The sequence below is a fragment of the Cebus imitator genome, unplaced genomic scaffold, assembly GCF_001604975.1.
Source record: "Cebus imitator isolate Cc_AM_T3 unplaced genomic scaffold, Cebus_imitator-1.0 Scaffold78, whole genome shotgun sequence".
NCBI classification, from domain to species: Eukaryota; Metazoa; Chordata; class Mammalia; order Primates; family Cebidae; genus Cebus; species Cebus imitator.
The window spans coordinates 780,268-799,556 of NW_016107393.1; the positions used below are offsets into that span (position 1 = coordinate 780,268).

General features: G+C 43.1%; 1 protein-coding gene across 3 annotated transcripts in view; it reads right to left on the reverse strand.

Moving 5' to 3' along the window:
* Nucleotides 1-18,468, reverse strand: part of NFE2L2 (nuclear factor, erythroid 2 like 2) — a 35,191-nt gene extending 16,723 nt beyond the window's left edge. Inside the window, exon 1 of one of the 3 annotated variants that reach the window (XM_017532645.2) lies at nucleotides 17,435-18,468. In XM_017532645.2, coding sequence (XP_017388134.1) covers nucleotides 17,435-17,479 — 45 coding nt within the window. In that variant the 5' untranslated portion in view covers nucleotides 17,480-18,468. Of the gene's footprint in view, nucleotides 1-8,106; nucleotides 8,128-16,302; nucleotides 17,228-17,434 lie in introns of those variants that run through there. The other 2 variants (XM_017532647.1, XM_017532648.2) reach the window with 2 other exon arrangements.
* Between the last annotated feature and the right edge of the window lie 821 nt (nucleotides 18,469-19,289).

Genomic DNA, 19,289 nt, shown 5'->3' on the forward strand with positions numbered 1-19,289 from the left:
AGAGGCTGGGGTACCTGAAGATAAGACTGAGGTTGGGCAAAGTCTCAGGAACACTCAAGCGTGACAGGCACAATCTGCAAGCTCAGCCTTTCTAACAGACAAGGCAGACTTGTAAAAGCTAGTCCAGCCAGCCTGACCCATCTAACTGCTCCTTAATTAAAGACCAGGAAAAGGCTTTCTTACCAAAGATGTATCAGTCAGGAACAGGTGTTTACTGGCCATTAAACTACATATAGAACATCTAACTGCCTAAGGAGAGCTGACAGTGATCACGGAGACCCCAGTCCAAACCCCAGGTTTATAAATGAGGATCCTGAGACCTGAGATGCCAAATGGGCAATTGGCCCTAGGTCTCATCTGAAGGACCTAGGTCTCATCTCACCACCAGGGGGTGGTGGTTGTCACCTGCTCAACCTATTACAAATTAGATTTCAAGCTAGACTTTACTATTGCAATTTCTATTGCTTAAAAATTCATTAAATATTAGGAATTACTTTGAAAACTGACCCTTACAGAATTGTTCTGTGCTATTCAAGTCTTTAACCAAATTAATGGCATATGAAATTCTGTTATGAGAAAATTGCCCAATGTCTGACCTGTACTCTGTTTTTTTTTTTTTTTTTTTGAGACAGAGTTTTGCTCTTGTTGCCCAGGCTGGTGTGCAATGGCATAATCTCAGCTCACAGCAACCTCCGCCTCCCGGGTTCAAGGGTTTCTCCTGCCTCAGCCTCCTGAATAGCTTGGATTACAGGCATGTACCACCACGCCTGGCTAATTTTGTATTTTTATTAGAGACGGTGGTTTCTCCATGTTGGTTGGTCAGGCTTGTCTCGAACTCCTAACCTCAGGTGATCTGCCTGCCTTGGCCTCCCAAAGTGCTGGGATTATAGGTATGAGCCATCGCACCCAGCCCCTGTACTTTTTTTTTTTTTAAAGGACTTTCCTTCTCCTACCCGAAAACTCTGAATACTGTGTAGTTCTCTAAGACTGTGTCTTTGCTCAATGCTATAAGAGTAAGAGCATCCTAGTTCTCAGCCCCTTCAGGCAGATCATCTCCCCTGCCCAGCCTCCAGCATTACACTATCAGGAGCAAAACTGGCTCAAAAGTAGTGTGTCCCCCTAAAAACTGCGGAAACAGGCATGGTGGCTCACACCTGTTATCCCAGCACTTTGGGGGATCAAGGTAGGACCACTGCTTGAGCCCAAGAGTTTTGAAATCAGCCTGGGCAACCTGGAAGACACAGTCTCTACAAAAAAAAAAAAAAAAAAAAATTATCCAGGCATGGTAGCCTCAGCTACTCAAGAGGCTGAGGCACAAGGATCCTGGAGCCCAGGAGGTTGGGGCTGGATGTTTCTGCCACTACACTACAGCCTAGGCAACAGAGCAGGACCCAGTCTCCATAAGTAAAATAAATAAGCCATTTTCTTCAGTCTGGATCTGGTAGAAGTTTAAGTTCTTTGAGGCTCTGATGTCTGCTATGTTTCCAATGCCAAGTAAAACCACGATCCAAAGCAAAGGCTATAAAGCCACTAGATCAAGTCCCCTTCTGGGAGGTCAGTCATTTTATAGTAGCCTTTGGCCTTGGTCTTATCACTTGCAAAAGGCTGGAGTTGGGTCAGGTGACCCCCAAGTCTCTTCCTCCAAATGGCTGATTCTATGAAGTACAAATGTAACTCTGAAAATAATGATGAAAAAAATAGGCTATTTTCATATAAGGCAGCACTAACAGAAATATAATACAATACACATGGGTAATTTTGAATTTTTTAGCAGCCTAGCCTCACCAACAAAAAAGAAACCAGTGAATTTAATTTTAACAAGATATTTATTTAACACAATATATCCCAAATTATTTTAACATGCAACCAAAATAAGAAAATTATTAACGAGGTGACAAAACACAATACACACTACAACAAATCTGACCCAATATGGTAACATAAAATGTAGTTTTACCAAAACAAGAAACGTGTATTTAACAGAATAATATTCTATACTACTTGCTTTAAAATTTAAATGAAAATTTAACAAAATTAAAAATTCAGTTCCTTGGCTGCATGAGCCAAATTTCAAGCTTGAGGGACAGTGCAGGATAAGCCTACAAAGTGGGCCCTCCACACTCCTTAGGGGTGAATTCCACTGAACCAAACTCTTCTGTTTTGCAAATTACTTCCTAAGGATATACTGAATACCAAGGGAAAATTCGCCCTTCCAAACTACCTGAGACAGTATTTGTACTGTTAGCAATCATTTGTAAAAACTACCTCAATAACCTGAAAGAGCTGGTGTGAGTCGGAATTACTAGGAGAGCTCATGACGGCTGAATGTATCACTTTGTCCTCGTAAACTTAAAATTCAACAATGTTATGGTACAGATGCCCCTCAATTAGAATTGAGGGGCCTTAGGTGCTGGGAGAGTACCACCTGTTCCAACTAAGGACATAAATTAACCCTGAGTTCGGAAATTGTATCTCAACTGCTTTCACATGCATGAACCCACTAAATAATTACGTAGGGGCAGTGGTTACCTGGGAAGCCTTCATATTAAGATCTGAGAATGAAAGATCACAGTGTCAAGATTCTAAGCCCAGATAAAGACAAGTATGATATAGTCTAACTAGTAACGTAACGGCCAGCATTTATCTTGTAATTCTATGTGCTCAACGCTCTTCCAAGCACTTGTCCTGTGACCTTCTTCATACGCACATCAATCCACCCAGGTAGGTTGTAAGCAGTACGATCACTGCCGTTTTTGAGTAAGGAAACAGAGAGGTTAAGTACTTTTGCCTCTCCTCATCTGATAAATGGTGACAGTGAGATCCAACTCAGGTTTATCTTAAAGAACCAGAGTTTCTCTCCACTCCAGGCTTCCTCGAAGAGGCTGCACAGTGAGGTGGGAAGCACTGCAGCTTAGGAAGCCAGGCGGGTGCCAGGTGGGGCCTCTGCTGCTACCTGGCTGTATGGGGTAATTGTGGCCGAGCCCCCTTACTTCCCTGTGTTGTTCCTGCAATAAAAGGCCAAGACAATACCAGCCCTTACAGAAAGTTTTCCATGTGAAAAGCAAAGGAAGTAAATGCCCCTTAAAAATATCGGACAACTCGAGGATGAGGTATTCATACTATTAATAAATTCAACTCCTGTTGCAGATGTCAAATGACCATGAGAAACATCCACATTTTAAGGTTCTGGGTCTAACCAGTATATAAAAAAATAGAAGATGAGGCCAATACTTATGTTATCAGCCGTGCATGACAACAACCAAGGGAGTAAAAATGTAAAACATTTGGCTGTCATCTCCCTCAAGGGTCTTAGATTTTCGTTTCCTTCATGCTCTGCCATTTGTTTATGGCCAAATTTACATAGGGATAGTTATTACAAAAGAAGTACCTTAAAGCCTTTAAAGGGTTAAGAGGATGGCAAGAGGACAAGGCCACCTGGGCCAGCTCAGTTCATGTTTGGATTTAGCCTTCCACTGATGTGCTCCCACTCTAAACTCTCTCTGTCCATAGACCTTGCCTGTGGACACTGGGTTTCTAGGCCCAGAGCCTCAGAGTAAGAAATGCTGCCACAAGTGAAGGGCTGAGTCTGGAAAGGAACCCTATGAGATGGTTTAACAATCCTCGTAAGTACAAGAAATCCAGCGGACAGGCTAGAGGGTCTTCCAGAGAAGCCCGGGCAGCGTGTGGGGCCTGTGCTCTTCTAGGGCACAGACCAGGCCTTGCTATGGCTTGTTTTTCTGTCTCAGAAGACATCAGTCTCCACAACAACCAGGATCTCACACAAGGCCAAGAAGACTAAGGAGAATGGGAGGTTTATAGCTAACAGCAAAAAAGGGCATGAGTATTTAACGCTGGAATTCAAGGAGGGTTTTTTTTTTTTTCAAGAAGAAATGGAATGATAATGATCATAGCCATCATTCACTGAAGGCATGCCATATGCTATTTCCTGTGCCCAGTTCACTTAGTTCATTCTGGGAAGACTATGTCACAGTAATATCAATCTAAAGGTGATGAAACAGAAGCACACCCCATTGTAAAATCTAACGACATAACCTCTCTTGGCTTCAGTTCTTCACCTATAAAACAGGGAGAACATTCCTCACCTCACAGGTGTAGTAAGGATTGCAAAGGGCAGAAGGGTTTGTCCGAACACTTAGTACTATGCCCAGAGCTGCAGAGTGTAACAGACTGCCGCTGTTGTTACCAACATTGCTAGCTGTCCACCTCTGTCTGCTTGGGCTCACAAGCAAAGCCCACAGGAGAGTAAAAAGAGGAAATTGTTTTTTCTTTCCTTAGGCAAATATTGCTAATCATTGTAACTGGAAGCCAACGATCAGACTGTTATAATTTATTGAAAACAGTAAATCCATCTTAGAGAAGGGCAAAAAGACACCCTCTCTGTGCCACCTTGAGGAAGAAGAGAATCCATTCTTTAAGCAAAATGGCAACTTTTGGCTGGTTTTTCCTTTCCTTTCCTCCATGAACACACTGGTGGATGAGTTTCTGTTAAAGCACAGGAACAGCGGAGCATGCAAGCTTGAGCACAATCCACTTCCCTCCTTTAAAAAGGAGGCTCTAAAAAGTTCTTACATGTCTAGCAAGGATACAATTTAGAGTTACAATGACAGATCCTCAATATGTGTGCTGATGCCAAGCCAACTAGGCCATCACAATGCTCATACCTTGGCAGGAGCCCACTCACCATCTCCCTGCCTTCAACCTGTCCATCTTCCAATTCATCTGTCACAATAACTTCCTATCCACATCCAGCTTATGTGCCTCACCCTTTCCAGAACCTTCTTCCATGGTTTCCAGATGCCCTGTACAAACTTAAAACAGTGCACATGAACACTGACTGAAGGCCCTCTACAGCAACCACCAAGTTAACCTTGTCAGCCCTGTTAGCCCAATATTCTGCCATAGTCCAGCTTATACCTGTACCATTGTTCAGACTTCCAGCTGAAGCCTGAACCAAACAAAATCTACCAGCTTAAAAGGAAAGTCTAGTTAAAATGCCACTTCCTCCAGGATATCCTCTCTGAGAACCCCAGTTGTAAGTCACATTTTCTCATCTGCATTGTCACGGCCTTGCCACGTTATCACCGACTAGTTTATATTCAATAGCAAGCTCCTAGAGGGCAGTTAATGGACTTACCCTCACATTAACTGAGCAACTAGACATCAGAATTACACAAAAGATGAAAATAGTCACTACTTAGAGGAATTCATATCCTACACAGAGGAGACAGAGGAGGAATTTGAAAAACAAATGTCCCTAAAGAAGGATACATGCTGCATTATCTTGGAAGATTAAAGCTTCATGCTCTGAAAGTTTCCTAGGGTGTGTAGATACCTGATAAAGATTTGTGGAATGAGTAAGTGTATATTATTTAGACTCACAATTCAGTATTTTCATTGTGTAACTAAGATATATGGGGTTAGAATTCAAATTACTTAAGTAACTAAGATATCATATATGACTCAACTATTAGTCATAAAAAATTATTTAACATCACTCCCATTAACAATACTTCAAAATTACTTTTTGAATATGCTACTGGAAATAAAGTATATCTTAAGAACTATTAACACGCCTTCAAATAAACAATAAAATAGATTGTAAGAGAACAAATGTGATCACCTTTAAATGTCCTTTAAAGAATTTTGCAATATGGACAATATAATAATCAATCATTCAATTGCTGATTAAGTGAATTTTCTTAGAGGATAGTAGCCACTTCCCTCAAGCTGACAGTCAGAGAAAGGACAAGTGGGCAAACTAACTTTCCGCCCCACCTTCTAGAATTTCTCTAAAGCCTTACACTATTATATGATCACAACCTATTCAGCTATTCCACAGCTGAACTTTACTCTCTTACCTCAGTGTTCAGGCCTCTTCAAAAAGTGCCCAGCAGAAAAGGTGGTTAAGCCCCAGAGAGATATGACATATATGACTTTAACTTCATCTCTTTAAAGATTAAAGTAACAACAATGTTTAGATTATCCTTTTGGAACCAATTCCTTGCAGCCGTAGGTCTTAGAAATGGCAAATTTCAGCAGTAACGATCACCATATCAAATGTTGCTCTGTGTGAAGGGATCTGGACAAGTCACTCTACCCGAGTAAATAAAGTGTACCCAGACTCTACCTTTCTGGAGCTTTCATTACATTCCCTGACCTCTGTCCCATCACTCGCTTTAGTTGAGGATAAAAGGTATAAACAGGCTGCCACCTGGAGAGATGTTTTTTGTTTTTCCCTACAAAAAACAAGGAAGTAATATTCTGAGATTTCCTGAGAACAAGCAGTAATGTCCTGGCTTCAAATGGTCTCTAGAAGTCCATGTACCACCGTGGTTCCACTGGGGTGGGTGCACCACCCAGGAGCATTTGGAATTGTATGGAGGTGAGGTGGGGGCTTTCTGGTTGTCACAACAATCCTATAATGTGGAACAGCACTCCACTCCAAAGAGAAGTCCAGCCCATGTGCCAACAGCGCCCCCACTGGTACTCAGACAAAGAAAAAAGAAAGAAGGGAAGGAGTAAAACAAGCAGAGAACAGGGATTATGGACAGTCAAAATCCCAGTTCCGCTACCTGCAAGCAGTGTGCCCTTGGCCAAATGACTTAACTTCTTTGAACAGGTTTCTTTGTCCATTTAATGGAGATAATACCTTCATCTCCACAGATTTATTTTTAGGATCAAGTAAGAGAACATATTTAGGGTTGATGATAGTGCCAGCAGCTTTTCAGAAAATGTTCATTTCTCTTCCTTTTCTTCCCCATGATACTGCCAGTTCTGTCTGTATTCAGGTGTCTCCTAACTCCAAAGGCTGGTTCTTTTCATACTGTAGGAAGTGAACTGGTAACATGAATCAAGGTGAAAGACGAACTGCTTCCTCAGTCTCCATTATTGCACAATTTACAGCATAATTGTACTGCTATTAAGTGAACTTTGCAAACCTGTAGCACAGAGCAAGAGCATGCTCCCAGGGCCCCAGATTTCCAAGGCAGCGAGATGAACGAGTTTCTCTCTAAGGGAGTCATGTCTACTCGTATCTCTCTGAGGGGGAAAGACTTTACTTCTCAGGATCAATGAGAAGAGATAATGAGGTTCCCCCAACTTTTCTTAAGATGCATTCCCCTCCTTCCTGACCCTGCCACCAAGGGGTGGCCCCTGGATCACAGTTTGGAAGTCACTGCCCTAAGGATTTCACTGAACAGGCAGCGTGGTAAAGAAGTTTCTAGTAGAGGGTGAAGTGCTGTCTCAGGAGGATAAGATACAACCTGCACCCACAGGATGATTCTTATTCTTGGTCCTGGTCTTCGCTTGGGAACCAGCAAAAGAACATGTGGGTTGGTGAGTGGGGGAACTGCTGCTGGCACAAAGTAAACAGGTCGTGTTCCAGTCCATTAGGGTTGATTTTTTTTTTTCTTTTCTTATTGAGACAGGATCTGGCTCTGTTGCTGAGGCTAGAGTACAGTGGCGTGATCATGGCTCACTGCACCTTTGAACTCCTGGGCTCAAGCAATTCTTCCATCTTAGCCTCCTAAGTACCTACAACTATAGGTGTGCACAAACAGACCTGGATAATTTTTTAACTTTCTGAGGAGACAGCATCTCAATACGTTGTCCAGGCTCACCTCAAACTCCTGGTCTCTAGTGATCCTCCCACCTCAACTTCCCAAAGCATTGAGATTACAGGTATGAGCCACTGTACCCGGCCTAGGGTTGTTTTTGCTATGTATATTTTAGTTATATTTCATTGAGAATCATCAAGAATAAAAATAACTTCAAAAATTGGCAAGTTTTCCTACTGCAAGTAAAAAAACTCTCATTTCAATACAAAACTCCTAAGAACAAATAAAATTTTAAGAAAAATGAGTTTTTTTTACTTGCAAGAGGAAGTCATTACTAGGATTTTAATGGCTAAAAAAAATTTTTTTTTTTTTTTTTTTTTTTTGCTAAATACTCATGGTTCTTCAACACTCTCTAGACGTAACAGCAAGACTCCCTGGCCCCAGTACTACAAAACAAACAAAAAACAAGTACAGGTCCTTAGTCAGCCCTCAAGCACCTGAAGGCATATAATTCCATCATGTAGCATACCTCTGTGTCTGTTATCTTCACAAGAGGCAACAAAGAACCATAGTCATTCTTCCCTCTCTTCTAATCCCGTAGGCAGGGAATAGGTTGGGTTCTACATCCGTGTGCAGTATTACAGTTTTAAGCTGAAGCAGAGCAGACAAGAGATTGTCAGGTCTGAAACAAAGCAAAATTCTATGTGCTTCATCAGTGGGCCCCCCTCCCAACACAGCCAATACTGTCCTCATGTTAAGATCATTTCTTTCATATAGACATTGAAGGTACTAATCTACTCTGAATGTCAGCTACATTCTTGCAAAAATAAATAAATAAATAAATAAGGAAAGGACATTTAATGAAAGAAATGCTTGAAGAAAATATAAGAAGTATATGTTGCATATGGCCTACATCTTAACTGAAATCCTTCTTTTTTGAGGTACTTTAATCATATTATGTACATCATTCAATACAAAACTCCTAAGAACAAGTAAAATAGCAGAATACCACTTTTTAAATCTTAAAGCAACAAGCCACTGATGACTAGAATTAGAAAAACATGCTTCCAGCGAGGTGACTAAATACACCCCACCAAAGGGGCAATGGTCAAAGACAAGACTGGAATTGGGCCTTGAGAGCTCTGCCTGGCAACCTTGTGTGGGGAGGCCATAGTGGACAGTTCTCCACTCCCTCTGGGCCTATCCCCACCCTGTCTGTGAGGTGGGTGTATAGGGCTGGGGCTAAGCCAGCTTCAGAAGCCTTCCAACCACCATATCATCAAGTCTCTCAAGTGGGACTGCTGTGCTGTGGTATGTGCACCCACATACAACTTGCCAACAGTTTGGAAGTTAGCCCCAGTTTCCAAATAATGTCAGCCAAAAAGCCATTCAGGTAAGCATAAGTGGGAGCCACCATATAGTGGGACTTTATCAGGCAGATACAGAGAACCAAAAAATGAAGTTGCTAAAAGTTGTCATAGAGATTCAAAAGTCTTTTGTTTTTAACGAAGATAATATGGCCCAGGAACACAGCTTCCTAGAGTAAGACAGTGTTCAGTCCTGGCCTCCAGGATCTCCAACACCTATCCCAAGCTTCTGAGCATTCTGTCCTCACTGCCTGCTCTCACCACTATTTCCAAATAATCTAGATTGCAAGTTATCACAGGCCACATTCCTGAAAAGACACCGAACAATCCTACTGACCCACTTCAGGGAAGCCCTTTCATAAGAAAGTTACCCAAATCTTCCAGAGGGGTTTAATGAGCTCAAGTTATATATATTTAGTAAGTTTCAAACACTTGTCAGGCACCTTGAAACACAGTTCCCAAATTTAGGTGATAATTGAAGGCTGTGAAGGGCAGTGATCAAAGACAAAAGCACTTGCTTTCATGATTTAAATAAGACATCCTAACCAGATTTTCTAAATCACTATATACTTCAATGGGTACCAAGCATTGAGGTGGGTTCCCTAGGGCAGGGGTCCCCACTTGCAGGCTGTGGACCGGCCAGTGGCCTGTTAGGAACCAGACTGCACCGCAGGAGGTGAGCAGCAGTCCAGCATTCCTGCCTGAGCTCAGTCAGATCAGCAGCAGCATTGGATTCTCAGAGAAGCCCGAACCCTGTTGTGAACTGAGCATGTAAGGGATCTAGGTCGCTGGCTCCTTATGGGAATCTAATACCTGATGATCTGAGGTGAACAGTTTCATCCCAAAACCATCCTCTACCCGCTTCTATGGAAAAATTGTCTTCCACAAAACCAGTCCCTGGTGCCAAAAAGGTTGCAGACCGCTGCCCAAGGGCACTGGCTCTCAAACCTGACTGCACATTGGAATTCCCTCAGAAGCTTTAAAAAACAGTGATGTTGGCTGGGCACGGTGGCTCACTCCTGTAATCCCAGCACTTTGGAAGGCTAAGGTGGGTGGATCATGAAGTCAAGAGATCAAGACCATTGTGGCCAACATGGTGAAACCCTGTCTCTACTAAAAATACAAAAATTAGCTGGACATGGTGGCATGCACCTGTAGTCCCAGCTGCTTGGGAGGCTGGGGCAGGAGAATTGCTTGAACCCAAGAGGCAGAGGTTGCAGTGAGCCAAGATCACACCACTGTACTCAAGCCTAGCGACAAAGCAAGACTCCGTCTCAAAAAAAAAAAAAAAAAAAAAAAAAAAAAAAAAAAAAAAAAAAAAAAAAAAAAAAAAAAAAAAAAAAAGTGATGCCTGGACCCCAGCACCAGAAATTTTGATTTCATGAGGGAGATGGCCTGGGCATTAGTTTTTAAAATACTGATGGTGAGTCTAACATACAACAGTTTGAAAACCACTGCTGTAAGAAACAAATGAAAATATAAAAAGTGGAAACAACACAAATGATCATCAACTGGATAAATAAAATGTGGAATAACCACACAATGGAATAGTATGCAGTCACAAAAAGGAATGAAGCTATTGCTGTATGTTGCAACATGTTTAAACCTTGAAAACATAATGCTGTAAAAGAAGCCAGCAACAAAAGTATAAATGTTGCATGATTCCATTCACATTCTATTACATTTACATGACACGTCCAGAATAGGCAAATGCATAGCCACAGAAAATAACAGAGTAGTTACTAGGGGCCAGGAGAATTGAGGGGAAATGGGAAGTGACTGCTAATGGACATGGGTTTTTTTTTGAGGGTGATGAAAATTTATTACAGTGATGGTTGCATAACCCTATGAATAAACCACTACGTTCATAGGGTTGCATAGCCCCAAATTGGTTTAAACGGGTGAATTGTATAGTATGTAAATTATATCTTACTTTAAAATACATATATGTCTATAAATTCTTTTTTTTTTCTTTTTTAAAAGATGGGGTTTCACCATGTTGGCCAGGCTGGTCTTCAACTCCTGACCTCAGGTGATCCACCCACCTTGGCCTCCCAAAGTGCTAGGATTACAGGTGTGAGCCACTGCACCCAGCTATGTCTATAAATTCTATGCACAGCTTTCAAGGAGCTTACCATCTACTATAGAGAAAAAAAAAAAAAACAGATACATAGGTAAGACAAGTAACAAGAAAGATTTAAAGTGCTATTAAAGAGAATCACCTAATACAGAAAGTAAAAACTAAACTCAGAGGAGGCATCAAAGCCAAAGTGATCCCTATTTTTTTTTTTCTTACTCATTCTTCTTCTCTGATCTGAAAAAGCAATGAGTTTGGATCCCATCAGTTACAGCTGATAATACAAGCCCTAAAGGGTCAGTTCTAACCTTATTTGGAATGGCTATTTAGCATTGTCTTAGAATTTAAAAAAAAATTATTCCGAAAACAGGCTGTTGATGGATTATAATGACTCTCAAGAGTCAACTATCAACAGGGCCTTTGGACTTGGAGGCCATTTGGAATGGCTATTTAGCATTGCCTTAGAATTTAAAAAAAAAAAACTATTCAGAATACAGGCTGTTGATGGTCTGTAATAACTCTCAAGAGTCAATTATCAACAGGGCCTTTGAAAGATGGACTTGGAGGCTGAGCGTGGTGGCTCACGACTGTAATCCCCACACTTTAAAGGCCAAGGCAAGCGGATCACCTGAGGTCAAGAGTTCGAGATCAGCCTGCCCAACATAATGAAACCCCCTCTATTAAAAATACAAAAATTAGCTGGGCGTGGTGGCACACACCTGTAATCCCAGCTACTCAGGAGGACTGAGGCAGGAGAATCGCTTGAACTTGGGAGGCGGAGGTTGCAGTGAGCCCAGATTGTACCAATCAATGTATTCCAGCCTCGGTGACAAAGCGAGACTCCATCTCAAAAAAAAAAGAAAAAGATGAACTAGGTGCTGTTAAGTCCTACTTATACACTGGACTTGTCTTTACTAGTACCAACAGTTTGGACCAAATGAACAAGCTCACATACACAAAATCTTTTAAACACCAGGATTTGCAACACACTGGTATTAGAGTAACCATGCCATAAAAACAAATGATTAAAAATGCCTCCCCTACTCAAAGTTGTTAATATACTTCATAGTAACAGTTAAAAGGTATTTATTATGGCAGGGGCTGACACATAGAAGGATCAAACTAGGTAGCACAAGATTTTGCTTAACAGTCTTGTTTTGAGATCTGAGGTAGAGTTTGGAATAAGAAAATCATCTGTATTTCTCCAACACTGTTTCTGAATGTTAGTATTTAATATTACACACTTGAACATATTTTTGCTATCATTTCAGAAAACATTACCAATTGAATAAATCCTGGCCTATACCATAAAGCCCTCTTAATAAATGTTTGTTGGTGCTTATTTAAAAGCAGGTAGCAGTGACATTTCAATAGCTCCTAGAAATCAGAATATCAAAAAAAAAAACTCTTGGCCAGGCGCGGTGGCTCACACCTGTAATGCCAGCACTTTGGAAGGCTGAGGTGGGCGGATCATGAGGTCAAGAGATCAAGACCATCCAGGCCAACATGGTGAAACCCCGTCTCTACTAAAAAAACAAAAATTAGCTGGCCTGGTGGCACGTGCCTATAGTTCCAGCTACTCAGGAGGCGGAGGCAGGAGAATGGCTTGAACCCCACAGGTGGAGGCTGCAGTGAGCCAAGATCATGCCACTGCACTCTAGCCTGGCAATGGAGCCAGACTCCATCTCTAAAAATAAATAAATAAACAAACTCTATTCTCTATTTATGGTAAACTTCTAATGAATATACATTTCTACAGTCAGAGATGAAGGCAAGCAGGTTAAAACTTACAGCTAGTAAACTTGCTCTCCTCTACCCTGGTGTGCAACAGATTTCAGTCAATTTTCAGAAAGTGGCTGGACCAGGCACTTAAATACCCTGAGGCTACCCTGGACCAACTTTCTGGCAAATCATCCATCAGATCTTTTAAGTCCTACAGCACACTTAATTCTGACAAATAAGACAATAATTCCAAAACCAACTTGTTTAACAATAAAGACTAAGAAAGCGTTTAATTTTTTTTTAAATTAAATCAGTAATGTGTTTATTGCATTAAGATTGCATCACTGCTAATCATGCAGAATGCTGTAATTATGTTTTATTGCTCATCTAATTATTGTGTTCTCTTTAGTTTATAATTGATTTTTGTTTGTTGGTTTTCTTATCTGTGACAATCACAAACTCATTCCCAAACTATCCTCCAGCACTGTAAAGCCTCAGGACAGCTCCCCTTTTCCCCCCAGAGTCATGGCCCCTGGTGTTCTCTGCTCTTCTGCTCCAATCTGGACAATGTGCTTTCTAAGCTTGCTGCAGGGCTGTTGTTCTGAACTTCCCTGCAGCCTCATTGGAGACATTGGAAAGCGTTTAATTTTGAGAGGTACTATTCTCAAAGACTCAAGTAAACTTCGACTAGATTAAGACTTGGGCCCTTATGCTTGCTACAGTACAGAAGTGCAGAAACATGAGATTAGGGTTGAATTTGCACCAACAGGTTTCTGCTAGCTGTTTTCAATACAAATTCTCCGCATTCTGCTCTCTCTCCTTCAACCTGATTTAAACCTGTCACACTCTTCACCATATTCTTACTACCAAGCTTATCTTTGAGCACTACTTCAAAACAAAAAGAGCCAATGGAATAGAAGAAATGTAGCAACTAGCAAGGCAAACAAAGCCAAAGATTTCAGTAGCTAAGAGATTTAATTAAGAAAAAAGGGAAACGATTCCTGAAAAATGTGAGAGAGAATCCTGAACATTGCCAAAGTAATTATTTAAAAAACTATTACTAAGAAACAGGCTGGGTGTGGTGGCTCTCGCCTGTAGTCCCAGTACTTTGGGAGGCTGAGCCCGGTGGATCACCTCAGGTCAAGGGTTCAAGGTCAGCCTAGCGTGGCCAACATGGTGAAACCCCATCTCTACTAAAACAAAAATTAGCCAGGCGTTGTGGTGGGTGCCTATAATCCCAGCTACTTGGGGGGCTGAGGCAGGAGAATCACTTGAACCCGAGAAGTGGAGGTTGCAGTGAGCCAAGATCAGGCTACGGCACTCCAATCTGGGCAACAGAGCAAGGCTCCGTGTCAAAAAGAAAAAAAGACAGAAACAGTCCTGCCCCTCTGAATTGAACCCACCAAGGCCTCTGTGTCTTCCTAAAAAGGACCACAGAGGGTAATTCCGTTGATGGGTTGTATTAACTCTCCCTATATTTAACAAGGTCCACCTCCTACCTCCACATACAGTGACTGTCTTACTCAATGGAAAAGCTACAGATATTCATCTTTTACATTCCAGCCTCTCCTTCCCCCAGAATAGGCAAATCTCAACTTACCCACTTTTGAATGTGTGAGCTTTTCTTCCTAAAGTTTAAGGAGTTTTGGTACAGTCTGGAAGTGGTCATTTGGAGCTCCCAGGAGTCAAACCTGTTTGAATGCTACCTTGGCCACTCAATAGTCTGGTCACCCTAGCAGGTCTTGGCCTTTCTCTATGCCTCTTTCCTAACCTAATGCCTGATCTAACTATTCTCCCTGGTTTTTCCAACCTGGAAACCAGGGATAATAGTATTTCCCGTGAGGTTACTGTAAAATTATGCATGTGAAGCAATTACGTCTGGCACCCAGGGAAGTGCCCAGTAACTTATTGTTATTAACTTAGTGCCAAATTCTTCCCGCATACTGCAAAGTTAACCCAGGTTCAAGGAACAGTTAAGGAGGAAATACTGACACAAAATCCCCTTTAAATGTCTTCAGTCAGGACAGAGGAAACTCCCAGAAGAAAAAATATACTTGTTGGGTTCCTTTTTTTCATGCACTTTGTTAAACATGATTTACCCTCAATAAAAAGAAATATTAAGAAAAATGATATATTTCACTTTCAGCTTTTTCTGGTAATCCTAAAGACAGAGTCAGTTTTCCCCTCCGCATTGCTTTTAAGGACCCAGGGCAAAAAAGAAAGATTTCAAAATGGCCCAAGTTATTTTTAATGCAGAAAAGCCTGATAGGAGTTATGCATTTATCCTTCTACATGCTGCTTCCACAATCTCTCTAGAGATTTTTCACTTATCTAAAAAGTCAAGCTGTTCTTTGTTTAACATTCATTCAGGAGATGAGAGGTTGTCCTATTTCTCTTTTGTTTGACTTAAAAATAATCTTATCAGTCTAGTTCAATATCAATTTCATCCCTCATCTAGGAAAGTGCTTTATTTCTCCAAGACACCCTTGCAAAGAGTAATGGATGATTCCTTTCACCTAATGGAGATACTGAATCTAGGGTTCTACTTACTGGCCTGATTATCAACACATCCTCTGCACACAAGGTGAAAAACTATATCCTACTACCACTTCACACCTGGAGAATTTCTTTGACAAAAGGTCAAGAAAATGTTTGACTCTGTTCAAATCTTAGTGGATAACAATGACCTAATATGAATCATAAACAAAATCAATTCTAAATTTTCTTGTTCTTCTCAGTTTTAAGACATGCAAGTTAATGTCTGATTACAAAGGTAGGAAAGCAGTTATTTTTATCAAACACAATTGAAAATTACACACTTATAGCAGTACATGTGTTTTACGCATTTTCGTATATGGAGCGTTATATTACACAGCAAAGAAAGAAAAATTTAAAAATAATAGAGGGCTTTAGAGTACAATTCCAGAAATTAGAAAAACCAAAGTTCACTTTCATCATATATCCTTCAGTCAAACAAGCATTCCTATAGATAACTCTTGAACAGCAGCTATTAAATAAATCCGAAAGTACAATTCACTTCTTCACTAGTTGGAACCAGAATACAATTCCAATCAAGACTGGGGAAAAGTTCAAGACAAACAACTTTAAAGGAAAAAAAAGCACAATTAATACATTGTCAATAACTTAATACTTTACAGATCTTTGGAATTAGCCTAAAACTTTACATTTAACATCATAAACGTATTTACTGTACATCAAGTACACATTTCCTTGAATTCCAATGTTTTTCATTCCTATAATTTATTTACAAAGGAAATTAGAAATATAAATATCTACTTTTAAAGTCTCTACAAAGAATGAGTTGAAACTTTTTTTCACTTTTATAACAATTTACAGAAACTAGCAAGTATTATGAAACGCAAGTGTTCCACTCTCTGCCCCTGCAGAAGAGGGGGAACATGTTAAGAAATTGAAGAAAATTCTCAACTGAAAAGGAAAAATATATAAAGCACTCAGGGGTAAAATAATAGCTGAAAGCAAAAAACTTAGTAACAGATTAAAAGCAATAAAAATTCTAATCTACACTGGCAACTCTTACCCTTGACAGCACAGAAGAGAATATCCTGTCTTACACATTTTGGAATTGCAATTCTGAAATGCTAAATCCAAAGACAAAGCTGCTCTGGGGAAAATAACAATTGCGCAACAGATCAACAGCTCCAACTTGTCCCTTGGCCCTGGCGCGGCGAGGTTTGCACGCTATGAAGCAGGAAAGGGCCAACCGAGGGCTGCCGTGACGGCCAACGGGCAGCTGTCACGGAGGCCAAGGCCACGCAGGTGCGCGCCACCAGGGGGCACCGCGTCCGAATTAGAAGCCCCGGGCGCCGCCGACTCCAGCTTCAGAGTCCGCTGCCCTCGCCCGCACTTCCCGCGGCGTTGCAAGGGGCCAGCTCCGGGTGCCCGAGCCCGAACCCCTCCCCGGCCAAGAAAGTGCGCGGGGCCGGGCTCAGTGGCCGCACGTCGGGGCTTCTGAGCCCGCTGGGCACTTCAAGCGCTCCTCCCTCGTCCCGGGGACTGAGCTTTCAGGAAAGCTCAAGGCTGCCAGAGAGTGATCCGACAGATGGATGACTTCGCAAAGCAGCGCCCACAGACGGCCCAATTGGGTAAGCGCGCCGCAGCCCGTAGGCTGCGCCGCAGGAGGTCTTGGGGCGCAGCGAAGGGGCTCCGGGTCCCAGCCCAAAGGCGACCTCAGCTCCCCCAAGAGCGGCCCCGTGACTAGGCACATTTTTGCCGGCTCCGAGGCGGGGGAGCCGCGCAGCCCCGGAAGGGCCGGGCCGCGCCGGCTCAGACCGCCAGCGTCCGCCCCCTCCTACCCGCCGCCCGCGGGGCCGCTTAAACTTTAGGGCTTGGGAGTCCCAGCTCTGGGGACCCGGGACGCAGCTGGATTCGCCCCCACGGCCCACGCCCGCGGGCTCAATCCCCAGACCTTCCCGCAACTCCCCACCCAGCCTTCCTCGGACTAGTGGTCGGTCAGACCACCCGGCCGCGCCCCCGCTGCCCCTCCCCGCCCGGCCCCAGCGCAAGGGCGGCGACTCTAGCCAGCGCTGCGGTCCTGGCTCTAGCCAGACGTTGGGGAAGCCGGCTGCGGCTGTCTCTCCCCGGCCGCGGCTCCCTAGCTCCCCCGCCCCCGTCCTGGTACCACGGCAGAGCCGAGAGGACCGAGGCAGCACCTGCTGGGACTGGAGTCCCGGCGGCGGCAACTCCAAGTCCATCATGCTGAGCTGGGGACCGTGCGTTGGGCCTCCCCGACGGCTGCCCTGTTCCGGCTGCCGAGGTGCGGCGCGGACACGGCGGCTCCTCCGGGCTCCGCGGCACTCGCTGCTCGGCGACGCGGCCCGAGTTGCCGGCGGGCCTCTGCCCCGCTCCGCCTCCCGCCCCACAAGGGCGGGGCAAGAGCCTGGGCCCTTCCTTCCCCTGCCGGCCGCGCGGGCTGCACTTCCGAAAATCCCCCACCCGCGCCGGGGCTGACGCAAGAAGCTCGCGGTCCGGGGGTGGGAAGGGACTGGCAGCTGGGGTCCCAGGAGGCGGGGGACCGAGAGGAGGCCTCCGTTAGCACCCTGGTGTCGGCGTTCAGTGTGCCCTCCCCCGCAAATAAGGGCAGCGCTCTCGCCCGGGAGATTAAGAGTTGTTTGCGAAGGTCGCTAGAGTTCGGGCGCTTTCAAACAGTTTAAACAGTTGGAACAAACACACCCGGAGCCCCGGAAAGGCGTTGGTGTAGGAGCTGCGCCTCCCTGATTTGGAGTTGCAGAACCTTGCCCCGCTTTATCTCACTCCACCGCCCGAGAATGGCGCCAGCCGGGGTGGGGGCTAAAGATTTGGATCCAGGCCGTGCCACCGCCAGCTGCCCTCCCGGTCTGGGGCCAGTGGGTCTGTAATGTGGACAGTGCCGGGAGCTCCTGTTCGCGGTCACCGTGAACGCCCTCCTCTATACTCCCACGTGTCTCCATTCTCCTAAGCCCAAGTCGTCAAAGGCAAACGGAGAAGGCCGTTTAGGTTGGAGAGTGGTCAATATTGCCCACCCAGAGCTGGGAGAAAAACGAGAACCCCATGAGAAACTCTTCCCACCAAAGCGCAGCCACCACGCCACAGATGGTGCCCTTCAACAGTGTGTAATACCACAGCATGCTATAATCGTTTAATCTTTACACATTTCTTTTTCACGTACTCACAAAATAGTACAAATTAAAAAAAGAAGTTACAAAAAGGTCTGCATAGTACTGACTCGTTTTATAAAAACATGTGCCTAGAAAAAAAATTTAAGAATAGTTACCAATATATTAAATGTTGTGGAATCAACAATTTCTATCTTTCTCCTTGGTACTAGCAAGTGTGCTTTAAATCTCCAATGAGTATGTATTGTCTTACATTAAAACAATTATTTTAAAAAAAATTGCCCACAGAAAACTTCAAGTATTTGAAACTAGGAAACTTGTGAACTCTCATAAGGGTTCAAAGAAGATAGATAAATGGTTTTGTTTTGTTTTTTTCTTTCCTCTTATGCATTTACAGTCTTTCTAACTCTTTAACAAGACTGGTTTTCAGTTTTTAGCTTCCTGGAATTATTCAAAACCAGGTGAAGTAGATAATACTGGCAGTGGTTTTACTATTTCATTCAAAAACCACACACACACCCCCGTCTATAGCGATCAACGCCCAAAAAAACTGCAGAGCTTACTTTCCCTAGGTTGCATAATTTGACACTCCCAGGATTTATGTGTAAATTTGTATGTTCAAATATTCCTTAAGATAAGTGAAGCCTAAATTAATTACTTGTAATTGAAGCAGGTTTCTTCAACTCCTGTTAATGCCTTTCAGCTGTTATGCGAAAACTCTGCAATATGATCTGCACAATGAAAACAAGTTAGGAGAAATTGTTTGCAAAGGACCTCCACATGAAAGATGCAGAGATATAATGAAACATTTCTGAGTCCAATAACAATTTACTCTTGTAAATTGTTAACAATTCAAGTTACTTATTAAAATTACGACATCAGAGAAGGTAGACAATGAGCCTAGAAGGTAGGA